Here is a 27,974-nt window from a genome sequence, read left to right as displayed (position 1 = left end):
TTGTAGGCAAAATATGTTTTTAAAAATTGAAGATATTCTTTCTTATTAACAGAATACATAAGAAACATTAATGCGTGATTATGAATTCTAATAGAAGAATGTAGAGACCGTAAGTTATAAAGAACAGAAGGTGCATTTTAGAGCATGCTTTATTTTTATTATATTGGCACATGAAACGATGAAGCCACATGGTGAAAGTTTGGTTCTGGAGAAAGTGAAGGCTCTCATTTCCTTCCCTTGACCCACTGTGTATCACCTTTCAAAATACTCAAAATAATACTTTGTGCTGGCTTCCAACTTAAAGTGGTTAAACTTTCACCTAAAGCTATTTGTTAAGATGCTATTGAGAGTAAATAAAAGCAAAAAGAAATAACATAGGACTTAAGTGAGCAAGAGAGGACCTATTCAGGTGATGTGCAAACCACATCTAGCAATAAGCAAAGATTGACTTTCTAGTGAAAGACACGGGAAGAATTAACTGGATTATTCCAAACAGAGGGCAGTTCTTTAGGAAGTATGCTTGAGGATATACTTGACCATAAATTTGACAGCTAGCATGGTCTCTTTACAAGTTGACTTTATCTGAGATTCTGGAAGGAGAAAACCAAATTTGCCTTTGTCTCGGAGCTCAAAGGCAAATGAGTATTTGATGCCCAGGTTGTAAGCCCAGTCTAAAGAAGAACCTGATGTCCGGTCTGTAAGATATAAGCAATAAATATTTAATTAGAAACAAATGTTAACTTTTTTTGAAATGGAAATTCACTGGTGTAAAATTAGCAATAAAAATAATTATATGTACAGTTAATTGCAGTAATGAATGGGAGTAGTGTCTGCATAGAATAGTGTCGAGTGAAAAATAATCATGGCTTTGGAATCCACCACACATTTTAAATATGTGCTGCATTTTCAAAATTGTATTTTGCTTGGATCATTTTGAGTCTAAATTGAGTTTGTCTTCTGGGTGTACATTGTCGTAGAGGGAGGTGGTCTGAGCAAGTGCAAACAGCTGAGGAGACCAGCTGAGGAGGGGTCACTGGTCACTGAAAACCCACCAAGGAGAACTATACATTCAAGCTATGCAAAATTACATTTTTCTAATAGTTCAGGTCTCTTCCCATTCATGTTGCTAGGATAAACTATTTTATAGTTAAAAGACCAAGAAAGTGTAAATCAATTATTTTAAGGATATATTTAATCCCCTAATCCAACTTTTCCATGTCAATTTTTGTGAAATTTTACTAAGAATGTTATTTGTCAAAAAATCAAAAATATAAACATCTAGAGGTTATATATGTAAGGTTTGTACAAATGTATATAAATGCATTTATGTATATTTTGATTTACATAATAGAAAAACTAACTTTTTTGTATATAAAATTACTTATGTTTTAGGAAAAGTAATGAGTTTAACTGATACTAACATATTTTAGGTTTGAAAGATAAGGATTCAAAGCTATGATGAAAAGAGAAGGAATATTTTGGTAGAGAGAGACAGGGTTGGCTTTAAAATTATTCAAAAAATATTGATTAAACCTTTAATATGCACAGTGCACTTTACTTGGCACTGTGGAGGGTGCGTGGTGCAAGGGTACAAAGACGAAGATGTTATTGGTGTCTTTGGAACTTACAGTTGAGGGGAGAGAAGTCAAATATGCAAATATGCAAATACGTGGCAGAATATAAAAGTACCATAGGAAAGGTACAGTATTTTGTGAAGATTTACAGGAAGAAAGAGATTATGCCTGGTGAGGAGGATGGTGTTTCATGCTTAATACCTGCTCAAATACCACCTTCATGATAGAGGTTGTATTTGGGGAAAACCTTGAAGAAAGGCTAGTATTTTTCCAGGTGGAGACTGAAGAAAGGCATTCCAGCCAGTGAACTACAAAGATGGAAAGCCTGGAGGCATTTTTAGGGACCAGTGAGATCCAATTGGACTGGAAAATGGAGCGGTAAGTGTTTGTGGGCAAAGCTCAGAAAACCTGATAAGAAAGGAAAGATGTTTTATTTGGGGAAGCAGTTATAGCCATTTCAGTGCTGTACTTAGGACAGCACTGGAAAGAGAACAGTTAGGGGGTACTGTGAAGTGAAAGCCTGAACTAGTGTAGAGTCACCACACTGGAATAGAATTGGCGGGGCTCTATGTAAGAAACATTGGCATGGAAGAGTCACAGAATTTGATGAAAATGAGATTTCAATCTGGGTAGCTGGAAAAAACCCACATGTTATAAACAGGAACTCGGAGAGAGTAGTGATGGGGAAAAGAAAGGATAAAGGAAGGAAGACAAAATGACATGTTTAGCATCAGTCAGACAGGTGTTTGGCGCCTCCTGCTAGGGATCTGGGGACCGGTGGTGGAACACTGGGGAGCTGTGTGGGCTGGTGCAGTCAGATGAGTATGGTCGGATGTCAAGCCTTGGCAGAATGGAAGAATCATGTACAGCCCTGGGGTACAAGGTAGTGGGGACTCCATGGGCGGGACTTGTGCAGGGTCTCTGAGGCAATAGTCGGTCTCTGTGTGTGTGCCTTTCCCCCTCAGTCCTGTGCACAGTACCTGCCAAATACAGTGTTTGACGCAGAAGGATATGTGAAGCCTCAGTCCTGCATTGACACGTGAGTTGGGAGGGTGGGGAGGCTGATGAAAGCCAGGCGTCGCTGCTACCTTTCTCTGATTTACTGTGCCATGGAGGAAGGAGCTTGGGAATATGGATTTGGAAATTATTGATGGAAGGATCATAGGTGAAAATGACTTGCACACATTCAGGATCATTATGTCTTCTTGGTGGATTGACCTTTTTATCATTAATGTTCCTCTTTGTTTCTGGCAAACTTCTATGTTCTGAAATTTACTTTATCTGATGTTTAATATAGCCACCCCTCCTTTGATTAATGTTTGCATGGTGTATCTTTTTCCAGCCTTTCACTTTCAACCTTTGTTGTGTATGAATTGAGTTTCTTGTAGCCAGAGTATTGTTGAATCATATTTTTTTAATCTACTCTGCCAATCTCTGTCTTTTAATTAATATACTTAGGTAAATTATTGATATACCTTAAATCTGCCATCTTAACTATTTGATTTTTGTTTGTTCCCTCTGTTTTTCATTCCTCCATTTCTCTTTTATTGTCTTATTCTTGGTTACATGAATATTTTTAGGATTCCACTTTGATTTATTTATAATAATGTTTTTGAGTATATCAATTTGTATAGTTTTCTTAGTGGCTACTCTGTGTATTATAATATACATACATGACTTATCATAGTCTACTGGTATCAGTGTTTTGTCATGTCAAGTAAGATATAGAAATCTTACTTGCATTTAGATTCTTTTCCCCTTCCCACTTTTAAAATACAGTTGTCTTGATTACTTTTCTATGTATATTAAACATAACATCAGATGGAATCATACTTTTTGATTCAACTCTCAGGGGAAAAAGATAGTCTATCCTTCCTTCCTTCCTTCATTCCCTAATCTATTGTTTTTCTTTCCTTTCCACAGTTTCAAGCCTCTGTTATCATTTCTTTCTTATTTGGAGAGCTTTCCTTATCCATCTTTAAAGGGTAGGTCTGGCAGGTGACAAATTCTCCTAGTTTTCCTTTGTGTGAGAATGTCTTTATTTCCTCTTCATTTCTGAAGGATATTTTTGCTGAATGTAGAATTCATGACTGATGGTTCTTTTAGCGCTTGAAAAATTTTATCCCTTCCTTTTGGCCTTTCATGGTTTCAAACGAGAAATCTGCTGTCATTTGAATTGTTTTTCCCCCTCTAGATTGCTTCTCTCTCATTGCTTTCAAGAGTTTTTACTTTGTCTTTAGTTTTTAGAACTTTAATTGTGCTGTGGCTTGATGTGAGTTTCTTTGAACTTATTCTGTTTGTGGTCCACTTAGTTTCTTGAGTATGTCTTTTAGGGAATTTGGGAAATTTCAGTCCTTATTTCTTTTTAAATATTTTTTTCCAACACTATGCTTTCTCTTCTCTCCTTCTGAGAATTTGATGATATGAACATTTGATCATTTGTTATTATGCCACAGGCCCCTTAGGCTTTATACATATAGTTTTTCAATTTGTTTTCTCTCTTCAGATTGGGTAAGTTCTGTTGTTTTATCTTCAAGTTAACTGATCCTCCATTATATTCATTCTGCTATTGATCCTCTCCAGTGAGTTTTTTAACATTTAAGTTATTGTGTTTTTCAGTTCTATAATTTGCTTCCTTTTTATACCTTGCATTTCTTTGCTGAGATTTTCTGTATTATTTGTTTCAAGGTTATCTGTAATTGCTCACTGAAGCATTTTTATGATGAAGATTTTGAAATTCTTGTCAGATAATTTCAACACCTAAATCATCTCAGTGTTGGCCTCTGTTGATTGTCTTTTCTCATTCCAGCTGTGATTTTCTTCATTTTTGGCATATGATTTTTGATTGTATCCTAGACACTTTGACTATTATGTTAAATCTTAAAATTTAACGGAAATCTATTTTGTCAGGCAGTCACCCTGTTTAGGTTTAGCATGCAGGCCCTGGTCTTCTTTAGTGACTTCTGGTTCCAGTGTCAATATAGTTTTCAGAGTCTGCGTTGCTGTTTTCGTCTAGTTGGTTCCCCTAGTGCGGCTGGGCTCCCTCTGATCCCTGCAGGTGACTGCTGCATGGGTGAAAAGTGATTTCTTAGCTGGGCCACCTGGCGCCGCTAGGTGGCAAATGCAGGCTCCAGCCTGTGAGGATAGAGAGCACTTTCCTGATAAGGAAAGAAGCAGAGGGAAGAGGAGGGCCCTGAAGCAAGAACTTTGTGAAATATCTGTGTAATAGCTATTTTGGGGAAAATATCTGCTGTTAGAAGCAGTCAGCAGAGATAGAGTAGAAAGGAAGGAGGAGGAGGCAAACCAGGTGAGTTTGCTGTCAAGGAAGCCAAGGGAATGGCAAGAAGAAGAGGGTATATCAAAAAGTTCAGTGTTGCAGAGAGTTTGTGGAACACGTGAGCGGAGATAAATATACTGGCTTTAGTGATCAAGAAGGCTGCCGTTTTTAGCTAGAGTTGAGTTTAAGTACATTAGGAAAAAAGAACATAAAGGTAAGAGTTCTGTAGCAATGGATGTACGGTAAATAGGAATTCTGTCTTGCATGATGATTTAGAGTGTGGTAGGCGTTTCAGTATATGTGGCCAGTTTCCAGCTGTACCAGCCCTCCATTTGCAGTTAAGTAAATGGCTATGATTTTAAAGAGTTAAAGATCATGGACATTCCATTTTGACAGATTTACTTTATGTGAAATTTCTCATTAAGATTAATAGTGATGATTGAGAATCTATGTGATTTGTGATTTTTCATAATTGTGTGATGTTATTGAGTGTAATACTTTTTTTATGATACCATTTTTTGTATCTTCGAAACCTTAAATTTGAAAACAAAAACTATATTAAGACATATAATAAATACAACACTGAAAGCTTTTTACTTGTAAGAATATATTATTATACAACTTAATTTGTTGAACATGCTACTTAGCGTTTTATTTATCTCCATCTGTACCCATTAAATATGTGTATGTATTTATAAAATATAACAATTACTTGCTAAATAAATACTAGGCACTCTTCTAAGTGCTTTATGTATGCTAACTCATTTCATACAACCTTATGATTTAAGTACCAATTGCTGTTTTACAGAAGAGGAAATTTTGGCACAGAGAGATTAAGAAATTTAGTCAAAGACATCATAGCTAGAAATATAAAATAGATAGGTGACAAGGATATACTGTATAGTACAGGTAATTATAGCCATTATCTTATAACAACCTATAATCTGCAAAAATACTGAATCACTATGCTGTACACCTGAAACTAATATAATATTGTAAATAAAGTATACTTCAATTAAAAAAAAGGACACATAGCTAGTAAGTGGTTGAGTTAGGAATCAAACCCAAGCTGCATGTCTTCAGAGTTTGTGTGACTAACCATTGTACTGTACTGCCTACCACATATCAATCTATAGTCCTTTTAATAGAGTCTTCATTGAGTTCTACAAGATAAATTTTTTTGTTACCATTTTCTTAAAATATTGACGATAAGAAAAAAATTCTACTCCTTTCAAGGCACATTAAGTGCACAGAACTCACTGTAATACAATCAAAACAAGTCAAAATAAAACTGAGCTGAACTAACAATCTCATTTCATCCCAAAGAAATCCATGTAAAGTGACACTGGTGACTTGACTTGTATGTTTTTAAAAAAATATTATCAATATGCATTAAACATAATAACATGCACTTTTATGTCAACAAGAGTGAAAATTCTATTTGAAGCAAGAGCTGAAGCTAGAGATGCATGGGCATGAACTGAAATATTTTCTTTGCACTTCTGTTGCCCTTAGTATAATTTCAGCTTGCATGTCTCTTAGTGGGTATTGAGCTACCAATTCAGGGTCTTGATTTTCTCCTTTTCAAAACGTAGAGTGGTAAAAAGTATAGAAAACAGTACAGAGTTGAGAAGCAAGAGTAGAGCTAGCAACTTTGATGTGTGGGGAAGGCAACAAGAAAGGCACTTTGAAATTACTTTTTAGCTCATGATGTGATCCATAGACAGACATTAATGATACAAGCTACAGTACTCGGTTCCTATCAATTCAGTGAACTATTCTTGTTAACTAGGTACCATGTTCAGTTATTTCTAAGATGGTAAAGGATTGGCTATGCTGTCAATATGCAAATATAAGCATTTCACAATGTTTTAATATCAATTTTTCTACCATCTGAATATTGCTGCTTCATGGCAAAGTAGTTGGTATACACTTTGGTCTGGAATGCTGATTTTTGATCCTATTCTGCCCTTCAGTGATGAAATCTTTCTATGTCTCAATTTCATTGTCTATAAATGGGGAATTTAGCTTACATCAGTGGTTCTCAATCCTAGTTTCATTTTAGAATCACTTTAAAAAAATTCAAGTGCCTAGGCCCCACCGTGGACTAATGCAATCTGAATCTCTGTAGGACTTGATCATCTGCATATTTTAAAAGCTCCTCAGTAATGCTAATTGGAAGTCAGACTTGAGAACCATGAATTGTATCATTTCCTAAGTTTCCTCCTGGTTTCAAATTTTATAGTTTTAACTTATTTCCTTATTAGGTTCATATTGCAAACATATTTATGTTTTTCTGAATATCAGAGATCTCTACACAATTTGGGTTTTAAAAATGCTCCCTCAGTCCTTTTCTTCTGTCTCCATTAAATCAGAGATGCAAAAGTGTTAGATGCTTCCCCCAAATTCTGGAACTTGTTAAGTGACAGGATATTGGAATGACTAAACTGTAATCGTGGGATGCTCCTATTTTCTATTCTTACCAAGTCAACCGCTTTGTTACCCCCCTGCTTCTTATGAATGTTTGATTAACATTTAATCAGATGCTTTATTAAATCAGTCACTCCTAAAAGTTTTGAACATCTCTCAAGCTGCTGCAGCCCCGTATGGAAGAGGCAATTTCTTTCTAAATCTGAATTGCTTAAAAAAATCTTATAATAAAAAAAAAATTTAAATACTGCTACACAGTTGTATAGAATAGTAATTTCTCTTTATCCTCCCATGTTGAAAGTGACACATGATAGTATGGAGCTGTGTTATCTTTGGTCGCCTCCTCTTCCCAGTTAGAATGTAACTCTGAAAGCAGTTATTGTGTCTTCACTCTTCTCACCTCTCTCTCAAAGCTCCAAGTGCTGGACTATTAGGTAGGTGCTTCATAAATTCTTGCTTATTAAATGATTGTGATGCAATGCAAATACATAGCTCTAGTATGCTCATAATTTGCATATGTATGCAAATATACATCATATATACATACGTGTGTGTGTGTGTATATATATATATGGAAAGTGTGAGAGTAATAATCTTTTGATGCACTAGCCGCCATTTACAAAGTTTGTTCCTGTTTGTAACCTTTTGTTCTTTGCTACCAAGAATATCTGTGTGTTTTTTCTCCTTATGATGTAAGAATTACTCTTACATCATATCTGGGTGGCTTATCTGGCCCTGCTATTTCTCAGTTCCCACTACGTAGCTGCCATTTTAAACTGATGTTCTAACCTGTCCTTTGGTTCTTTGCTTACTTTTGTCACTCATGTAGCTGAAATCGTGTTGTCATCCAGTTGTATGTGTAATGAACCCCTGGCCTGGCTATGTTGCAGCAGATCTATCTGGATGCTGGTGATTGGCTGTGTCACTGTACTTTCTCTTCAGCCCTTTAAAGCACACAATTGGTTGATACATGATTGCTGATGAATGTTCTCTAGGAATGGAACTTGTCTGTTTTTTGAAGTCATTTTTCTAATTCCACCAAAGAAACCTCCAGTAAATAGGCTTTACAAATTGTGATTACTACAGCATTTTCAAATTCCATAGCAATTGTTGAGGGTATAGACTTTTAGTTACAGTTTATTCAGCTTGGGTTAGGGAAGCAGTTTGTAAGGTTTGGCCAGGTAGGGTTATTGCATGGAATCCACAGATGGGCATATTTATTTTTTCAATCCACACAGTCTAAAAGTATCATGGAAATAATCATTTGTGTTTGGCGGTGGAGAGTTGTTCCATGAAATGTTTAAAAGTTAAACAGTCTTCATGCTAAAAATATTGGATGTCATGGCTCTAGAGAGTGATACAGGCTAATTCAAGTCTATTTTTTTGTGGTTTCAATCTACATTCACTCCTTTTGGACAAGTCAGGACACCATTTTCATCTATCAAGTTTATGAGAATTAATTCTGCTGTTATTCCATGCCCTGTACTTGATATTATTATGATCTGAGAGGAAATCTGAAGTGTAATTCTTGCTTTTGAGGAATTAAATTTTGTTAGGAAGTTAAGGTTTTGTAAATGGTTTCATTGGAATTTCCCGTAAAGTTTGGGCCCAGGAACTTAAGTTTGGAAATAATTTGGAGAAAAGGAGATTTTTACTAAAGAATTTCCAAACTAAGATCATTGGGATCTGAGGAGAAATGGTCTCACTTTCCAGGGTCTGAATTAATGATCTTTGGTGAAAACTAAATGAATTTCTTTTTATTGCTTGAAAATAGAAAAGCCTGGTTATTTTAGCTGGAAAAATCAAATGGGAAAGCAGTATGCACAATGGTCAAGATCACAGACTTCGGTTTTGTTACAACCTGGGATTGATTCCTAGTAGCTAGTTACAAGTACTGCACACCTCACAGAATATTGTGAGGAGTAACTGAGATTGTGAAAATCAATGGCTAAGCACAGTGCCTGACTTGTAAGAAGTCTGTCAGTAATTAAAAAATGCAAAGTTTAAAAATAGTGAAGATTAAGAAGTGGTGCGGAGACATTAAAACAAAAGCAACAGAACTAGGACCTTGTGACCTCCTTTCTTAATCCACCATATAGATTTTAATTGAACACAACAGGAAGGGGTTGGTGAAACGGACGAGAGACTGGTTTTACATGATCACAGTGGCTGAAACTGTTGGCCTGCCCATTTTCCCACCAGGAGCTAGGGAAAACACTGTACTTGCATAGGGACAAGGCCAAGGGAGAAGGAGTCCAGTCAAAGTTAAATGGTTTAAAAAAAAAAAGAAGGTTTGACTCTGCCCTAAATAATTCTTGTTAGTTCCTGTGAGGATAAAATGGTGGTGGTGGTGGTAGAGAACAGAATGGTGAAAGAATTAAACTGTAAATTTGTCTTCATGTAACTACTTCTGTTGATCTTGTAAGCTTGTAAAAGTTCAGTATAATTTGTTTTTAGAAAAATCTTATCCCCTCAAAAGGGTGAAATCTATCTCCTAGAATCACATATAATTCAGAATCTCCTGTTAAAACTGAAGTTTAAATTAACAATTCCAGATGTTCTAATTCTAATTTACAAATTCTATAATTTTCTTTACTATCTGTAAAAGAGAATTTGGAAAAATGTCACAGTAGATAATAGAAAAAACTTACAAATTGTTGATGCTATTGGGCCATAGGTATAGCAGGTTTCATACTGAGTTGATAGAAGTTCAGTGCCGATCTTTGCAACTTTGGCCTAGAAAGAAGGGAAGTTAGAATGGAGTAACAGGATACTTTGTAAATGCCATTAATTTACTGGGGATTGAAAAAAATTCAATTTTACTGGCTATTTGGCATTTGAAGATCAAAATAAAATAAATGATTGAGAAATTTATTTTCACTAGGATATACATAGTGTTATTGTGAGGCCTTCTAAATGGGAAATCAGTTATATATAGTAATGTCATATCTCATCTTGTGTTTCCACCCTTTCTGTATACTCCTGTTTCCTCTCTCCTTTTCTTCCTTTTTGCCTTTTGACCTTCATTCTAAAAAAGCATATTCTTTCTTTTTCCTCTCAGATTCTTTTTTTGGCTTCAGATATTTGTCTCTCCCAAAGTCAGTTTCTGCCACGTTCCTCCTTCCTTGGTCTTCATAGGTTCCACACTGCCATAGTGTTTCTCCACATATGATTTTAGTATGCCAAGAGAAGCAAGGTGGTAGACTCCTCTTTAAAGTACTTCTGCTTAAATTAGAGTTTTTCTTCTTGAGTGGCAGCTTATGCCCTTTAATACACATGAGTGTTTTGTGCTATGGGGGTGATTATTGGAATTCACTTTAATGGAATATAGTCACTAACGTTTTTGTACTCTAAGTGAAGATTTTTTTCAGTATGTATGTGTAATGTATATTACCAACAAGTTTTTTTCTTAGTCAATTTAGTTGCTATGTAAGAACGCTTACTTTACTCAAAGTGGTTTGTTTTGTATATTTGTATTTTTTAATCCATAATACCACTTTCCTAAGGGTAGACTTAATTGCATTGCTGTGCCTTTGCATAAATTAATAAAAACTCATGGGTTCAGATTCTCAACTAGATTAATTAAGTAAATGGCTCTATGGGCCACATAGTACTTGTATATTTGCTGTATATACACAGAAGGTTTTGATGACTGATTCAAACCTCTGCTCCTGCTCAGAGTTGAGTGCTGACAACAGTTGACTAAAGTCAGAATGACAGTTGTAACCTCAAAGAAATTAAAAGAAAAATTTGTGAGGCAGTATTTGAATCACAGCCTTTATTTCTTCTATAGCAATTAGAAATATTTATCCCTAATATGTAGAAATTTTTTTTTTAAAGCTAACAATCAAATTAGTTTTCATAGAAAGGAAAGTGGATCATAGTTTTGGAAAGAGTGTGTTTTTAGTGCAGCAGCTTCACAAAAATTCATAATTTCTTTCCCTGTTTAGTAAAAGAGTTAATATAATTTCCAAGTTGTTCAGGAGGTTAAAAATACAATGGCTCTCCTTAAATCTGGGGTCTCGGGGACAGGAATAACAGATGTCTTTGCTATTGTCTTAGGCTTTTGCTGTGTATGGTTTTATGTTATGACACATGGAAATTTTAACTACACAACCATCTGTGTAGTAATGGAATTCTACTCTGGTAGCCTACACCTTTCTTGATACTGGCTTATCCTAGAATCACATCAAAAGATTCTATTATCTATATACTTTTATAACATGAAAAATTAACCTGTGGTTATGATTTTGTTTCTAACTTCATTAGTTCTCTTCTTTGGTATTAAAATGTGAAATTTTTTTCAAAATAACCTGAGTTGTTAATGATGAACAGACTGAAAGTCAGTGGTGGTGTCAGTGCATAAACCATGAGCTTTTCCTACATACCAGGTCCTCATGGTTAGGTGGCGGTGTGGATGTATATCCATAGGTAAACAATAGCATCTGGGAGTAGGAATAGAAGGTGATTGATTTTAGGTGGCTTCGAATGATGTCAGTGACACCTTTGGTCTCTTTCTCGGACTCTGGTGCAGGGCCCCGATAGATGTCCTTACACCAGTCCTTGGTGTGAGGGAAAGCTGCAGAAGACATGGAGGGATGAGACCAGAATCTGCCCCCCATCGGTACAGCCCCTACTTCTTTTGACATGGATTCACAAAGTGTTTTTAACATTTTAGTCTCCCAGGTTTACAAGGCTGCCTCAGTGTCCCTGGTGCCACAGTCACTGCAGACTGACTTTGTACATGTAACTCAGAGTATAACAGACTTAGCCCACTTGAGTGTTCTTATTCTTAGCCTTGTTTATTTTCCCTCCATTTCCCAGGGTCACAGAAATAACGCATCAGAAGCAGCCCAGGGCCTGGAGTCGGTTCCAGTTTAACTTGAGCTCTAACTCGGAGACTGGTGTAAGTTACCTTCTTTGAGCCTGAGTTTCTTTAACCTGTTTCAGTAGGCAAATTTCACTTAGGGATATATGGTATTATCATATTCATCATGGTAGAACAGAATTACTTGCTGAGGGGGTATTTTCAACAAAGTTAGATGAAGAAATTTATGAATTGGGGTAGTGGTAATTTTTCCTTGAATGTATGTAATGATAAAGTCATATTTGTGTAGCTGCTGCAGTATCATCTGATGTAGCAGGCCTCTGCTTATCATTGCTTTTCCATGCAACCTTTTCACTTTCTTTGCCCCAGCTGTTTCTTTTCTTTACATATCTGAAAAACTACCTGTATCTTTGTTCTAACCACTGGTATTGCTCAAATTTTCTCAGATCAGGAAGAGGAGGGGCCTGAGATCTCTGTTCAGATTATCTGAATTTCTAAATCGTGCCTGATTTTTAGCAAGCTAGATATATTAACTTAGAGTTGGTTTGATGAACAGTCCTACCCCCTACTTCCTCCCATTCAACAAAACATTCATAACACTTCTGTGGTAGTGATGCTTATCTTTCATTTTTTAGATTAGAAAATTAATACTTAGGGAATACCTATCTCTACTGAAATAAGGAGGTAGTTTAACTAAATTTGGTGTCTTAAACACTCTTTATGGCCATTTTTCTTGAGATCTTGTCTTCTACTCAGTTCCATGAGACATTGACGTTCCTGTTGAGGTCAGTTTCAATGCATTTGGAATTTTGGTTCTTGGAATGATTTTTTCTCCACATGCGGTCCTGCAGGATTGAATGATGGAAGTGTTTACACAAGATCAGTTTGCATTTTTCAATTTGATCATCTAAGATTCTCCCTGCAGGTGTCTACAGCTTTATTTGAAATTTATCCAGTTAACCTGAGACCCATTATTATAAAGAAAAAAATATATTTTTCTTATAACTTGTAATGTTTTCAGAAGCATTATTTTTATATTGATATTCTAAGGCCTTGATAAAAAATTCAGTTAGTTTTAAAAACTGTTGATTAGTTCTGAGTATTAAAAAATGATCAGTGATGTTCTGAAATTACCTATAATTTGAATTTTAACTTCGTTACATCTTTTACCATTTACAGATTCAGATATAATACAGGTCAAATTGTGATTGTTGGAGCATAATTTTTAGAAAAAAACTTTTTGTGATAGTATCTGTCTGAATTCTCAAAATTAGTCTTATTTAGCAACAGCAAGGCATAAAGAATTCTCAAAGACAGATACCTGTGTCACTCTTTTATTTATTTTTTGATACAATTATTCCACCTCAAATTCTGTCCCAAGTTGATGGAATACGATGACTTTTGTTTTGAAGTCAGTATGTTTATAATGTCTCTAAGTGACTTTTATTCTTAGCTAGAAATACTTTGCCATATTGTATAACATACATTTCCTTTATAATTACTGCTTTATTCATTTTTCTGCATTATTAGCTTCAGCAGCAGAAATTTCATATTATTTCAAGGACTCCTGCGTAACCTGGAAATGATGCTTTCCTTAGTTGAAACTGAGTTTTTAAAAACATGCTTCTCTGAATTGGAATCAACTGGTTAAACAAACCTTAAACTTAATGTGTAATAATCAATGAGCATGAAAGTCAGTAAGTAATATATTATCTAAATGCAAACAAGAGACTACAGAGCAGTACCTGTGTCCATGACCAAATATATCCATCAACATTAAACACAGGAAGAACATAAAAATTCATTCGGTCCAGGAGTTTGGTCATAATTTTGTTTTTACCGTAAGTTTTGGTTGCCTGTAGTGTTAGGAAAAAATTAAGCTATTGGTATAAAGTTTAGCTACCATGTGGAAAGCTGTGGTTATAGTTGTAATGACTACCATTCCTTAAGTCATTTACCCAAGTCACATATTTCAAACATATTTCCCCTAAAATGCATAAAGATAAATGACCCATATAGATGACAGAAAAAAAATGACACTTATTCAGATTAGTGAAATTAATTGAACTGAATATTGTTTAAAGGCTCATTTAATTATCAAGACTTGTAGCATTCCAAATGTAGCATGCAAGATACATTTCATAGAAAAAATGGAGACCAAGTGAAAAATTAGCCGTACAACTTGTTTTAAATAGATTCTTTCCCTTACATCTTTAGGGAAATATAGATTGAATTTGTAGGCATAGGAATATATAAATATTGGGGAGGATTCATGAATTAATTATAAGTAGGATTAAAGAAAAAACACTATTAATAAAAAATGAGAGCATTTAGATTGACCAATCAACTTGTTTTCTCACATCAGATGGAAATTTCTCTATCTGGACTTTCTATGGCTACCTAAAATCTCCCATTATCCTTGGTAAATCTCTTCCAGATATATCTGTACTGGAGCCAAGATATTTCTTGTAGCCCTATCTCGTGTGTTCCTTTATGGCTTAAGTAAGTGGAGCTCCTGGCTCTCAGATGGAAGAACTAAAACAACTGCAGGGATAAATCAGTTCTACTGGCAGATTCGTTCCTAGTGAAAAGTATCCTTGCCCTGAAAGCAGCTGTGATGTCATATTCCAGCAGCATGATGTATGCAAAAGCTGGCAGAAAAGAGGAAGTTAAAAGACAGCAGGAGTCAGAATACAATAGAAATAGACTGAGAGGAACAACAAACTTATAAACTGGATTTACTTTTTTAAAAAAGCGAGTTATTTTTCACTTGGAAAGGAATTTAAGTATGAAAATTCCAAATGTGTGTGTAGCCAGTTAAATATCTAAACAGGAATTAATGTTCTGTGCCATTGAGCTCACTGAAGAAAGGCCAAGCTTCTAGGCTGTAGTATAAAGATAGTTTCAGATCTCTCATACTCAACTATAGGAAAAAAACCATATTGTAGCCCCAATTTTTTTTTTTTTTTTTTTTTTTTTTTAGTTTTATAAACTGTCAGCTGGAGTTCAGGAAGTTTGAAGCAAGGTGTCAATTTTATAAAAACCTCAACAATGAGTAAAATCCAGAGCATTTATTTCCTGATAGCACCAAATGTGGGCTCTTCCAGTTAAGAGGAACTGCACTCATTTGTAAAGGGGTGTTGCCACTCAGTGAAGTGCTGGAGCCTTGACAATCAAAGGAGAACTGTGCGAATGTTCCGATTAGTTTACCTGATAGACAAACCACTGGCAGAATGCTGGGGAGATCCATTCTCGTGCATGAATGCCACAATCCATAAAAATAGCCTTTCTTCTTTCATTCTTTTTCCCAATCTTTTAAAAAATAAATCTGAGATGTTATTCTACATGAACTCACACATTGATCTCTTGTTGTCCAATAACTCATTCGTAGTCTCAAAGCAGTTCTTTCACCTGTCTCCTGTTGAATGAGTAACTATGTACGCACATATTTTTCTTGGGGAGGACCATGGCACATATCCTTAAAATACACAATTCCTAACCTATTTCATAGTATATTTTTCAAAAAATTTTCTTAGCATAAGATGCTTTTAGGGTTTGAAAAAAATCACAATCTATTGTTTTTCTTATTTTATTGCTAACATCCTTTAGTCTGAGAAACAGATTATAAAGTTGCTTCTGTTTCTGCCATTTCCTTTTGTTTTTCTTCATAGACTTGATGTTTAGCCTGGAGTGGAAAAGATTTTGTAGTTGTGTTTGCAGTGGGGAGGAGGGTTAGTGGCCTGATATTTGAAGAACTGTCACTTTAGAGAATTTAGATTTGTTTTGAGTGGTTGGAGAGCATGAATGGATGGGAATTCAGGGTAAGGAAGGGCATCTCAGTATTAAGGGGATGATTTAGAGAGCACTGTCTTTGGACGTACGAAAATCCAGCAGGAGCTGAATGGCAATTGCAGCTTGGTCATAGAAGGGAATTCCCTATCAACACAGAGTTGAAGTGCCCCACTTACTGTAATGGGATCCTATGATTATATGATTCTTAAATTTCTTTTCTTCCTGACATTTAGTCATCAGTTTCACTCAATTTTTTAATGGATGGAAAACATACACCAGGGACATCCTAAACTCTTGTTACAAAGATATGGCATAAGAAACTTGCCTGGCTTTGTCCACTGTGTCTGTCAGGTGGTTTATTTAGGGACTTCTTGGTTCTACCTGAAACTACCTGTCACTTCTATTCTTGAATGGATGTCTAGAGCTTATATGATCTTCAAAGAAATAAGACTTTTTATTGTCTAGACATTAGCTAGTTGTGTCACAAAGTAACTGTTAAATTCATTAGTTTTCAACGATAGTAAGAATCAGTATTTCTTAAGTTACTTTTACCTTGAGAACATACAGTGGATTATCTTCAACAGTAGTTCCAATTTTAATACGAGAGACCATTTTAGGATGCTCATGCACCATTTTTTCAGCCCAAGCAACAATCTTAAGAACAAAACCAATTTTGAGAGATTAGAATAAAAGAAAACTAAATGACAACAAATGTTGAGGGTAACATTTTTCTTTTTGGAAGTCCAGGCATTTTATACTATACCTTGTCCCAGTTATTGTATTTTGCATAGCTGTGTCTGCCTGGGATATCTTCTTTGACATCAAACTGTTTCTCAACCTCTTCTTGTACATCATGAATCAAGATTCTGTTTGACAGGGGGGATGATAAAATACACCTTTACTGGAGAAAGAAAAAACAGTTATCATTCATTTGCAGAAATTTTCTCTTCCTTCATCTCTATCTTAGATCAAGTTTACCCTGTTTCTTCATTATTCTCCAACCATGTTTTTTAGATGTGTCATATGTCTGGCTCCCGATCTTCCCAGTTATCTTGAGCTGTGCTGTTCTTGCTGATCGACTGATCTGAGTTTAGAGGAGGAACATAAACGAGGTGTACTCCTAGTTAGAGTGTATTTAGCACATGAGACCAAGTACTGCTCATGAATGTTGATTCCTGTTAACATCACAGACAAGCACATTATTATGCATATTATATCTAACTCACTGTGTGCTTTGGTTTTGACTTAGGTGAATCTGGGATTTCTGAGGAAAAAAAATGTGACAACAAGGTGGGGCATATTGCACTAAAACTCACACGAAGTCTGAGAAGTTTGGAAATTATATTTTGGGTTGTCCCTACGGACATAATTAATTGTCTTAAGCTCTAAAGAGGGCATGTGGCTTTTGCTCTACCTGCGTTAAATGAAGTAGAGGAACCAGGCAAAAGAGAGATTTTTATGGTTACGGAGGTTGGTTTGTAACATACGGCATTATTAATTAGTCACAGGAAGCTTGTATATCTAAGAGTATTTTTAGACTTACACGTATCAATTTAGTTCTTGTGATAACAGCAGCAAAAGAAAATAATGTGAGCTGAAATAGGACCTTTCCACAAATGCAGCTTCATGAGGACATGAGAATGGTGCCAGATTGTTGCTGATAGGGGTTAGAAATTCAGCCTAAGGCTGGAAATTAAGAACTATGGCCAGATGTTATTTTCATGAGCCCTTCCACTCACAAGCAACCAGGTTTAAGTTGATGAAACCAAATTACTTAAAAAACCAAGATTTGCTTAATTTCTTAAAAATTATTCCTAAATATAGGTGAAAGGATAAATAAGTATCCCTGAGAATTTAATGATATAAATAGCTAATGTTTATTGAGTCTTTCTTATGTGCCAGGCACTCTCTTCAGCATATTTACATTTTATCACTTAATCTTTACACCAACACTATTAATTGGGTTCCATTATAACTCCCATTTTTATAGAGGTTAGGTAGATTTTCAACATTGATATGACTAAAATACAGAAGTTGGGATTTGAACCTAGAGATGTCAGACTTTAGTACTCTAGCTGTGAACCATTATACAATAGTGCCTCCATCACAAGGAATGAAATCCCTGGGTATTGCTGTCAGATCTTTAGTCTTCTTAGTCTACTGAGGCTTGTTCCCAGTTGACCAGCTCTCCGGGAAGCCTGAGTCCCAAGATCAGGTAGTGGGTAAGTTCAGAGAAGAGGCAAAATGAATCCTGTTTTGACAATTTCAAGGCTCCCTCTTTCTGCTGCTTTTAGAGAGTAGCAAAGAAGGAATGGAGATTGCTTTGACAATTTGTGGTCTTTTGTGAGTACATATAAATTTTAGGATTATTCGTTCTAGTTCTGTGAAAAATGTCATGGGTATTTTGATAGGGATTGCATTGTCTGTAGATTGCTTTGACTAGTATGGCCATTTTAACAATATTAATTCTTCTAATCCAAAAGCATGGGGATTGTATCATTTTCAGTTTCCTTCATCAGTGTTTATAGTTCTCAGAGTATAGGTTTTTCACCTCCTTTGTTAAGTTTATTCTCAGGTATTTTATTCTTTGTGATGTGATTTTATTTTATTTTATTTTTTATTTTTTAAGCTCTTTATTGGAATATAATTGCTTTACACTCTTGTACCAGCTTTTGAGGTACACCAAAGTGAATCAGCTGTATTTATACATTTATCCCCATATTCCCTCCCTCCGGCCGACTCCCTCCCGCTCTCCCTGTCCTGGACCTCTAAGGCATATGTGATTTTAAACAGAATTTTTTTTAACTTTTTCTGATAGTTCATTATTAGTGTATAGAAAAGCAACAGATTTCTGCATATCAATCTTGTATCCTGCAACTTTGTTGAATTCATGTATTAGTTCTAATAGTTTTTGGGTAGGGACTTTAGGGTTTCTATGTAAAGTATCTTGTTATCTGCAAATAGTGATACTTTTACTTCTTACCTTCCACTTTGGATGACTTTTATTTTTTACCCTTGTCTGCTTATGGTGGTAGGACCTCCAATACTATGTTAAATAGAAGTGGCAAGAGTAGACATCTGTGTCTTGTTCCTCAGTTTAGAGGAAGGGCTTTCAGCTTTTTGCCTAGCTTGGGTTAGCTTAGATTTGTGATAAATGGCTTTTATGTTGAGATATATTCCCTCTATACCCACTTTGTTGGAAGGATTTTTCATGAATGGATGTTGAATTTTGTCAGATGCTTTCTCTGCATCTATTGAGATGATCATGTGATTTTTTATACTTGCTGTTGTTAATGGGGTGTATCACATTGATTGATTTGTGAATATTGAACCATCCTTGCATTCCTGGAATAAATCCTGCTCGATCATGGTGTATGATCCGTTTTATATGTTGTTGGATTCGGTTAGCTGGAGGTATCACTCTCTCTGACCTCAGACTATACTACGAAGCTACAGTAATCAAAATAGTAGAGTACTGGCACAAAAACAGACACATAGATCAATGGAACAGAATAGAGACCCCAGGAATAAATCTATGCACCTATGGTCATTAATCTGTAGCAAAGCAGGCAAGAATATACGATAAAGAAAAGACAGTCTCGTCTCTTCAGTAAGTGGTGCTAGGAAAACTGGACAGCTACATGTAAAATAGTGAGATTAGAACATTTCTTCACACTATGTACAAAAATAAACTCAAAATGAAGTAATGATCTAAATATAAGACCTTAAACCATTAAACTCCTAGAAGAGAACATAGGAAGAACACTCTTTCACATAAATTGTAGCAATATTTTTTTGGACCTGTCTCCTTAGGCAAAAGAAATAAAAGCAAAAATAAACAAATGGGATCTGATTAAACTCAAACCTTTTGCAGAGCAAAGGAAACCATCCAAAAAACAGAAAGACAACATACTGAATGGGAGAAAATATTTGCAAATGATAGGACTAATAGGGGACTAATATCCAAAAATGTGTAAACAGCTCATACAACTCAATTATAAAGAAAAAAAATAATCCAATCATAAAGTGGGAAGAAGACCTGAATAGACATTTTTTTTTCAAAGAAGACATATGGATGGATAACAGGCACATGAAAAAAGATGCTCTATATTGCTAGTTATTAGAGAAATGCAAGTCAAAACAATGAGATATTACCTCACACTTGTCAGAATGGCCATCATCAGAAAGTCTACAAATAACAAATGCTGGTGAGGATGTGGACAAAAGGAAATCCTTGTACACTGTTGGTGGGAATGTAAATTGGTGCAGCCACCATGGATGCAGAGTCCTCAAAAAACTGAAAATAGAACTACCATATGATCCAGCAATTCCACTCCTGGGTATATATCCAGAAAAAACAAAACACTAATTTGAAAAGATACATGCACCCAAATGTTCATAGCATCACTATTTACAATAGCTAAGATATGGAAGCAACCCAAGTGTCCATCAACAGAAAAATGGATAAAGAGTACATGGTATGTATACACAGTGGAGTATTACTCAGCCATAAAAAAGAATGAAATGCTGTCATTTACAGCAAAGTGGATAGACCTAGAGAATATTATGCTTAGTGAGATGTCAAACCAAGAAAGACAAATACTGTATGATATCACTTATTTGTGGAATCTAAAAAAATAAAACAAGCAAATATATATATAGCAAAACAGAAACAGACTCACAGATTTAAAAAACAAAGTAGTGGGGAGAAGGATGTGGAGTAGGAAAAGATAGGGGTATGGGATTAAGAGATGCAAACTACTATACATAAGAATAGATAAGCAACAAGAATTTATTATACAGAACAGGGAATTATAACCATTATTTTGTAATGACTTTTAATGGAGTATAATCTATAAAAAGACTGAATCACTATGCTATATACCTGAAACTCATATAATATTGTACTCAACTGTACTTCAGTTAAAAAAAAAAGGAGGGAATGGAGAACTGTGGGCCAGTGTATGTGACTACCATCAACTTTGGGGGGTGTGTATGTGTGTGTGCGCGTGCACATGTGTAAGTGCAGTGGGGAAGGATGTTTCAGGGAGGCAGAGTCATTGTTATGGTGTGTTATGAACTGGTCTAGACTGCCTTCCCCCCGTGCCCACATTCCTGCAGGATAGGGTCTACTCAAAAACCATGATTTCAGGTTTCTACAGGATCTCATTAGTTTCCAGTAACTCCCTAACTGGGTTACCTTGTATCATACTTGGCACTTATCGACATGGATTTCCCCCAACATTTGAGGCATTCCTCAGTGTTGGATAATAAACTTTAAGGCACTGATTTATTCAGTAGGAGGGAAGGGGTGCAGTTGTTGGTAGTCTCTAGTTATCACCTGTTGCACAGTGTGTGTGCACGTGTGTATGTGCACACGCTAACGTAAGCACAGGTATAACTGGTCTTTCCTCCACTTGCATTAATAAAAGTAGTAACGGAACCAGGCAAAAAACAATTTTATGGCCCCAGCCAATCTTTATGAAACCCCTATGAAACATCATTTTAAAGATGAAGAAAATGAGATGGAGAGAAGTTAAACGCATTGTCAATGTTAAATACCTAATGCGTGGTTTAAATGGGACTAGATTCAGACACCCTCACTCCAGAATCTGCATTCTTATCTACCACACGCTTCTGCTTTCCACCATGACTGACATCTCTTTGACATTTGTATTGGATATTAACATACCCATTTTATTCTTGGGTAAGGAATATATAAAAATGTGGAGCAGAAGGAAAAATGAATAGGATGAAACATTAGAATGACTTATTTGATTGAAATACTTATTTTATAGGACCATGTATATACTTGGGAATATGGATTTGCATCTGACTGAACATTATTAGGTAATTAGACATTGATATGAAGTGTTGATCAGTTTGGTATAGATCTCTTCCACATTTCTCACATAATCTTATGTGGATCTTAATAAGATTTTACTTATGTCATTTGAGTTTTACTATTATATTTGTTGTTTCCTGAATTACCTTTCATTAACAACTCTTTATTTTCTAATTTTAACTTTTGATCAAAGAAGAGATAATCTAAAATGTATCTAAAATATGAAACAAAATGTAAAAAACATAAAAAAAAAATAGTAAAAACACCAGGGTTTTCAACTGCTGAGTTTATTAAATATGGCATCTACCCTTTAAGACTCAGTCCAACGGATGTACATTCTTTTAGACATCTATTGAACCAGTCTGTTCAGGTTTGTTAGTATATACATTTTATTTGTTTTTTAGACTTGGCCTTTTGTGGTTTTGTAAGAGTGTAAGTAGAAAGGGAGCAAACATGCTACTTAAAATAAAATCTGTCTTGGTAATTTAATTTTTGAAAATTAAAAAAAAAATCACAGAGATGCTTTAAACTAAATAGTGGTTTATATGTACTGTCTAATGGAGGGTGTCTTAGTAAATTGTTGTGTCAAACCAGCTTCTTAATGTGGTTTTATTCAGACTGGTGTTTGGGTCCAACCAGATGTTTCTGTTCTTAGAACCCTCTTCTGTTACTGACTGGCACCAAGTAACACATATAATTAATATGCAAGTAAAATTATCTATATAATTAGTACTTGGAGACAAGATTTTAAATAGTTCTTGTCTGTGCAGATCACTTTACATATTTATATTTCTGAGGAAGGTAACTATCTAATTATGTGGCTTTCCCACAACTGTGACTAATTTGGATCAATTTCTAGAAATCATGTCCTAATTAGGTAAAACTAATTTTTATAGGTAGTTTAACACTTTGGTTCTTGACGTAGATAGCAAGGAAGTATTTGGCATAAGAAAAAGTGAAAAGCACACTATTTGTGAGGATCTGGATTTAGACTTCTGTTTGAGTCAGAATTGTTCCAGGCTAGGAGAGGACCAAAGAGGAGAAAGGGCTGGTGTGAATTTTTTTGATAAGATGGAAGGATAGAAACCCCCTGCCTAGATGTCTTCTGTCACAGTGATTTATTGCACTATCTACACTCAATATCAAACAAGTAGCTTCTTATCTACATTTCTAGGATATTAAGGAAACATACTACTTCATTTTTACCCTGCTGTTCAAATTATACAAAGTTGGCCGACTAAAATGTATTTTAGCTTGGGCTCAATACATTGTAAGAATTAGTTGGTCATAGGAATCTGGGTCAGGTTTATATTAATGAAGTAAAGTGAAGGTTGTAATAATCAAGGCACACGTGTGAGAAGTCTGGTTGTGAAGTAAATCAAGAGACACGGTCACCAGGGAGTATATAGGGTAGAGGGGTGATTTCTTTTAGATGAGAGAACCAAGACGTCATATCAACCTTAGCATAAGCATAGAGTCCATAATGCACTACTAATTTCTGTGATCTTGGGGGTATTTTATATTTGTATTTATAAAGTGTCTATTTCTAATTTTAATGGTACAGTTTATAAAATCATAGAAAAGCATATATCGATGTGTTATTTTTAAAAAGGTTTAAATGCTGGTATAAATTGATTTTGAATATGTTCTCCCCGTATATTAACTTCTACATTTGTTTTACAGCCCTCTTGAAACAACAACAAAAATAAAGACAGTGATAAAAACAATCACTTAAAGCCATTAAGCCGCAGGCAAGAATATTTTTTGTTTACTTGTCTATGTATGTGTTTCCTTCATTTGAAAGTATTTACATTTACTAGGAATATTGAAGCAATATAATACATACAGTCAAGTCATGATGAGCCGCAATAAATCCTGGTCTGTAATATGACATTTTAGGAACTTTGTCTGAGCCAGAAGTAGAAGGCCTTTTGAGTTACAGCACTAAGTTAGGTAGCAGAGGCATGAAATAGCAAGTCAAAAAGAAAGAACTAGTGTTTGGCAGATTTGAGCGGTGGGGGTCTCAATAAAGGGGACTGCTGGAATGACAAGGGCTGGGGGAGTTAAAACAGGACCCCTCAGTACATCAAATTGTTAAATATTTTAAATTATAAAAACATGTTTTGTTTTCTACGTTATATGTTGACTTGTGATGTTCGTCTCTGGGCTCACTTCTTATTCATTGCCCCAGGGCCCAGACTGTGTGTGCACGACTCATGGTTGGTGTAAGTTCAGATTTCCTCTTATTTCTCTATGGGACCACATGCCTTATTTCTACATCTTTGGCCATTCGAGGATTCTCTCCTCTTAGATGTAAGTTTTATTTTACTGCATTGCTTTTGCTTTCTCTGAGGAAGAATTTCTTTCATAAAGAATTATTTAATTATTATGTTACATTCCTGCATCTCTGACTCAAGGATGAACATTGTTATTTGTGTCTCTTTCTGTGTATCAGAAGAATTCCAATACAAGAATGTGGTACTGGTAGTCATCAGTAGTGCTGAGCTTGGATTGATTACCTGTCAGGGGTGATGAATGTGACCAAAGCATGCATGCCTGCTCACGTGCACTCTGTCCTTACTAGGGGCTGGCTTTTAGAGACGGCAGATGTTGTAACTGTCATTCTTGCAGATCATAGCAAACGTAAGATAGAAGTTGAGTGGCCACGTTGGAGCTCATCACTTTTATAAGCGGGCTTCCATAGTCTGTTTGGAAGCAACTGTAAATTTTATCTCATAGGTAGAGCTTTCAGTTTTGGGAGCCCAATTTAAAAATTTTACTTCCCTTTCAATTTCAAGACTCCTAGATTTTGAGTCTCTAACACATTTGAATATTTGCATAGGACTTACTCATAGTGCATTTTATTTTGATCCAAGGCAGACTGAATGGACTGGGCTTCCTTTTCACTAATTCGGAAATCCACCATCATGTTAGCAGCTACGTGGTGGGTGGCATCTGGATACCAGAAGTCAAGCTTTGGAGATGAGTTCAGTGTTAGTCACAGATGTTTATTTGCTCACCCAACACATATTTATTAAGAAATGACTATGTGTCATACACAGTGAAAGGAATTTGAGGTTCAATGTGACTGAAGTACAGACTCTTCTCTTAATAAACCTATGAGCTTTTTGCCAATATATTTAAGAAATGTTGACTATTAGGGAGTGGGAAAAAAACTATTGTACGGATCACTTTTTTAGGACACAGTATATACAAATGCAAAAAGACATTTTGGTTAATGTGTTTGCTTCTACCACCTTGGGGTCAACTGGAGTTGTTTCACAATTGACTTAGCCACAGCATCTGTCTCTGATTGGGAATATGGATTAATATAAGGCATCTCCCTCCTCTGCCCCTGCTTCTGAGTCAGGCCTCAGAACCAGATGTCCCTATAAACTTTGGAATTCCTGGAAGGTTTGTGTCCAACGAAGGCATACTCTCTAGCCCTGTCATTTTTTCTAGCAGTATGTCCTTGGGCAAATTACTAAAACTCTTTGAGTTTCAGTCCTTGCCCCTAAAAAATGGGGCTGACAGTCCTCCATTGGGAGTGTTGTGAAGACTGTGAAAAAGCTGTGACATCTGGGCCATGCTGGTTGCCTTCTCTTTATCTTCCTCTAGCTGAGAATTTCAGAAATTTGGTGAATGGGACTCTAAAGATAGCATTCAGATTAAAATAATTTGAGAAGATTCCAATTCTTGTTCTTCAAAATCATGTTCAGTTGTGAAACCAAATGAAGGATAGTTTCCCAGACTTGGAAATATAGAGAAAATGCTCACTTGGCACCCATCATGCCAAACTTGTGGGGGTGTCTAAGTCTACCGGGCTGTTTTGTGGTTGGCTGCCACTCTACCTCTAGGTCAACTGATTATGTGCCAGTGTGAGGTTGTTGTGAACCAACCAATATTTACTGGCTTATTTTGATCAAAAAGCTACGGCATGAATTACACATGTGAGAGATGTAAGCATGATTTATTTTAAATTTTTTTCCTTTAGATCTTTATTGGAGTATAATTGCTTTACAGTGTTGTGTCAGTTTTCACTGTACAACAAAGTGAATCAACTCTATTTATACATATATCCCCATATCACCTCCCTCTTGAGCCTCCCTCCCACCTTCCCTATCCTACCCCTCTAGGTCATCACCAAGCATTTGGTAGTGTATATATGTCAATGCTACTCTCTCACTTTGTCCCAGCTTCCCCTTCCCCACCATGTCCTCAAGTCCATTCTCTATGTCTGTGTCTTTATTCTTGCCCTGCCACTGGGTTCATCAGTACCTTTTTTTTTAGAGTCCATATATATGCATTAGTAAATGGTATTTGTTTTACTCTTTGTGACTTACTTCAGTCTGTATGACAGACTCTAGGTCCATCCACCTCACCGCAAATAGCTCAATTTCATTCCTTTTTATGGCTGAGTAATATTCCGCTGTATATGTGTGCCACATCTTCTTTACCCATTCATCTGTTGATGGGCATCTAGGTTGTCTAAGTGTGGTTTAAAGGTGAGCTAGGCAGGGCCATCTAATCACAGTAGCAATTTCTCTGTTCTAACAGAGTAATGTAGTACAAGAGTTTAGGGCTCAGTGAACTTCCATGAGCATTTCCTAAGCACTGGGCGTAAAGCCGGGTGCCAGGGTTGTAGAGGTTATTAAAGAGAAGCAAGAAGTTTAGTGTGGGCGACAGAGCCACATATGCACTTCCAACATGCTGACCAATGCCAGGGGCAAGCGCACGGTGTTCTCGGAGCACAGTAGGCAACTCAGACTAGGTCATGAGAGCTGATGAACAGAGAAGGGCTTCCCCCAGCAGATGCTGCCTGAGCTGAGTTTTGAAGAATAAATAGCAGTTTAGCCAAGGTGAACTGCGAAGAAGGCTTTCTTAATCCTTTTCGCACATGGAGTCTGGAACACAGGACAGTGAGATTTACCCATCAAAGCGGACAGGTGCAATTGCAAGGGCGGTAGCGATCAAACCTAGAGGCAGGATGAACTGCTTGGTTCTTCTTTGCCTGCCCCAAGACCCTTTGCCAGTTTTATGCCTCAGCTCTTATCTGGGGGAGCAGCTGATTTACTCTTAGGGTTCTTGTGGATGAAATGCTCCCCCCCCATATTTTCTAGTTGCAGGGGAGTGGGAGTAGGGTGGCAACAGTAACACTAAATGGCCATTTTGCAACAGGCGAATTCCATGCTACTCATACACCTTTTACAATTAGGAATACCCATTTTACAGATGGAATGGGAGGCAAATTCCTTGTTTAGCAAATAACTTGCCCAAGGGAGCAGAGCTAGAATGTTCACAGAGTTGATATTTGAGCCCAGTTCTTTGTTCTAAAATACTGCTCTACCATATGCTTGAATTGAATGATGAAGAGAATTAGTTTAAATTTGCACTTGGAACCCAAGATGAATTTGGATATCTGGCCACAGAACCTTGATGGTTGGTCCCTAATAGCAAAACGTATGTTTTTGAAGCTACGTTGTAAATTGTTAAATTAAAAACACTTAAATTATAAATTATTTTGAATATACTAAGAATACTTTGTTTGATATGTTCAGTCTAGATTTTATACTTTTGCCATCATTGCTTGGTACCTCTCTTGGTAAAGAAGTAAACATTACAGAAATCGCTAAATTACTCACATCCGCACTCCTTTCCCCTTTTCTTTCCTCTGTCCTCAGAGGGAGGCCCTATTCGTAAAGCAACTTGAGGAGATTTAGAGGGCAAGATAATATGGTTGGTCAAGTGTTTGTTCATTGGCTGCTCTCTTTAGGGTCTAGACGCTGTAGGTGCTCAGTAAATGCGTTTTGAAAGTTGTTAGTGAAAGTCATTTATAAACCATTTTAAACAGTGTCGGAGGGGAGGGGTCTTTAATCTTGAACACAACTCAGTTAATTATGGATTAGAGAAGGCAACACCTTTGCCCAGAATTGTAGGTAACCTAATGTAGTGAGTGAATTTATCTAATCAGATAACTTACTAGAATTTCCTTTAAAACTGCCACTTCACATTGACCAATGGTCATACATGAAACTTCTCAGAGTCATAGTTGTATATTTTTATTTTCAAAATAATAATGTTGGGGAGATGCCCTTGTTATATGTACATCACAGCGATAGCTTCATTCCTTTCCATCTGATAGATGTGCAATATGACGTGTCCCCCAAGAGGGTCCCCTTGCTGCAACCCCGCAGTTAAGGAAGAGGAGGGGTTTACAAATGCCTTCAT

General features: G+C 36.1%; 1 protein-coding gene across 1 annotated transcript; it reads right to left on the bottom strand.

Moving 5' to 3' along the window:
* Positions 1–507: 507 nt before the first annotated feature.
* CPA3 (carboxypeptidase A3) lies at positions 508–27,974 on the bottom strand. Its single transcript, XM_057737797.1, has 12 exons — positions 27,853–27,974; positions 26,677–26,757; positions 26,462–26,513; positions 24,596–24,720; positions 16,665–16,767; positions 16,454–16,555; positions 15,320–15,421; positions 13,855–13,965; positions 12,864–12,954; positions 11,670–11,860; positions 9,933–10,017; positions 508–695 (listed from the first exon to the last, which is right to left on the bottom strand). Exons 1-12 carry the CDS (start codon positions 27,972–27,974, stop codon positions 508–510), a joined length of 1,353 nt encoding a protein of 450 aa, XP_057593780.1.

The sequence above is a fragment of the Hippopotamus amphibius genome, chromosome 6 (genome assembly GCF_030028045.1).
Source record: "Hippopotamus amphibius kiboko isolate mHipAmp2 chromosome 6, mHipAmp2.hap2, whole genome shotgun sequence".
Lineage (NCBI taxonomy): Eukaryota > Metazoa > Chordata > Mammalia > Artiodactyla > Hippopotamidae > Hippopotamus > Hippopotamus amphibius.
Note: the sequence above shows the minus strand (reverse complement) of the source record. Positions and strands in the feature narration are given on the sequence as shown.

Coding starts and splice junctions, on each gene's coding strand:
- CPA3 (XM_057737797.1), bottom strand. CDS start 27,974: ATGAAGGCATTTGTAAACCCCTCCTCTTCCTTAACTGCGGGGTTGCAG. Junction 16,768..24,595: donor CAAAATAAAATGCACTATGA/GTAAGTCCTATG, acceptor CCTGTCAAACAG/AATCTTGATTCATGATGTAC. Junction 15,422..16,453: donor ATCCACTGTATGTTCTCAAG/GTAAAAGTAACT, acceptor ATTTTTTAAAAG/ATTGGGAAAAAGAATGAAAG.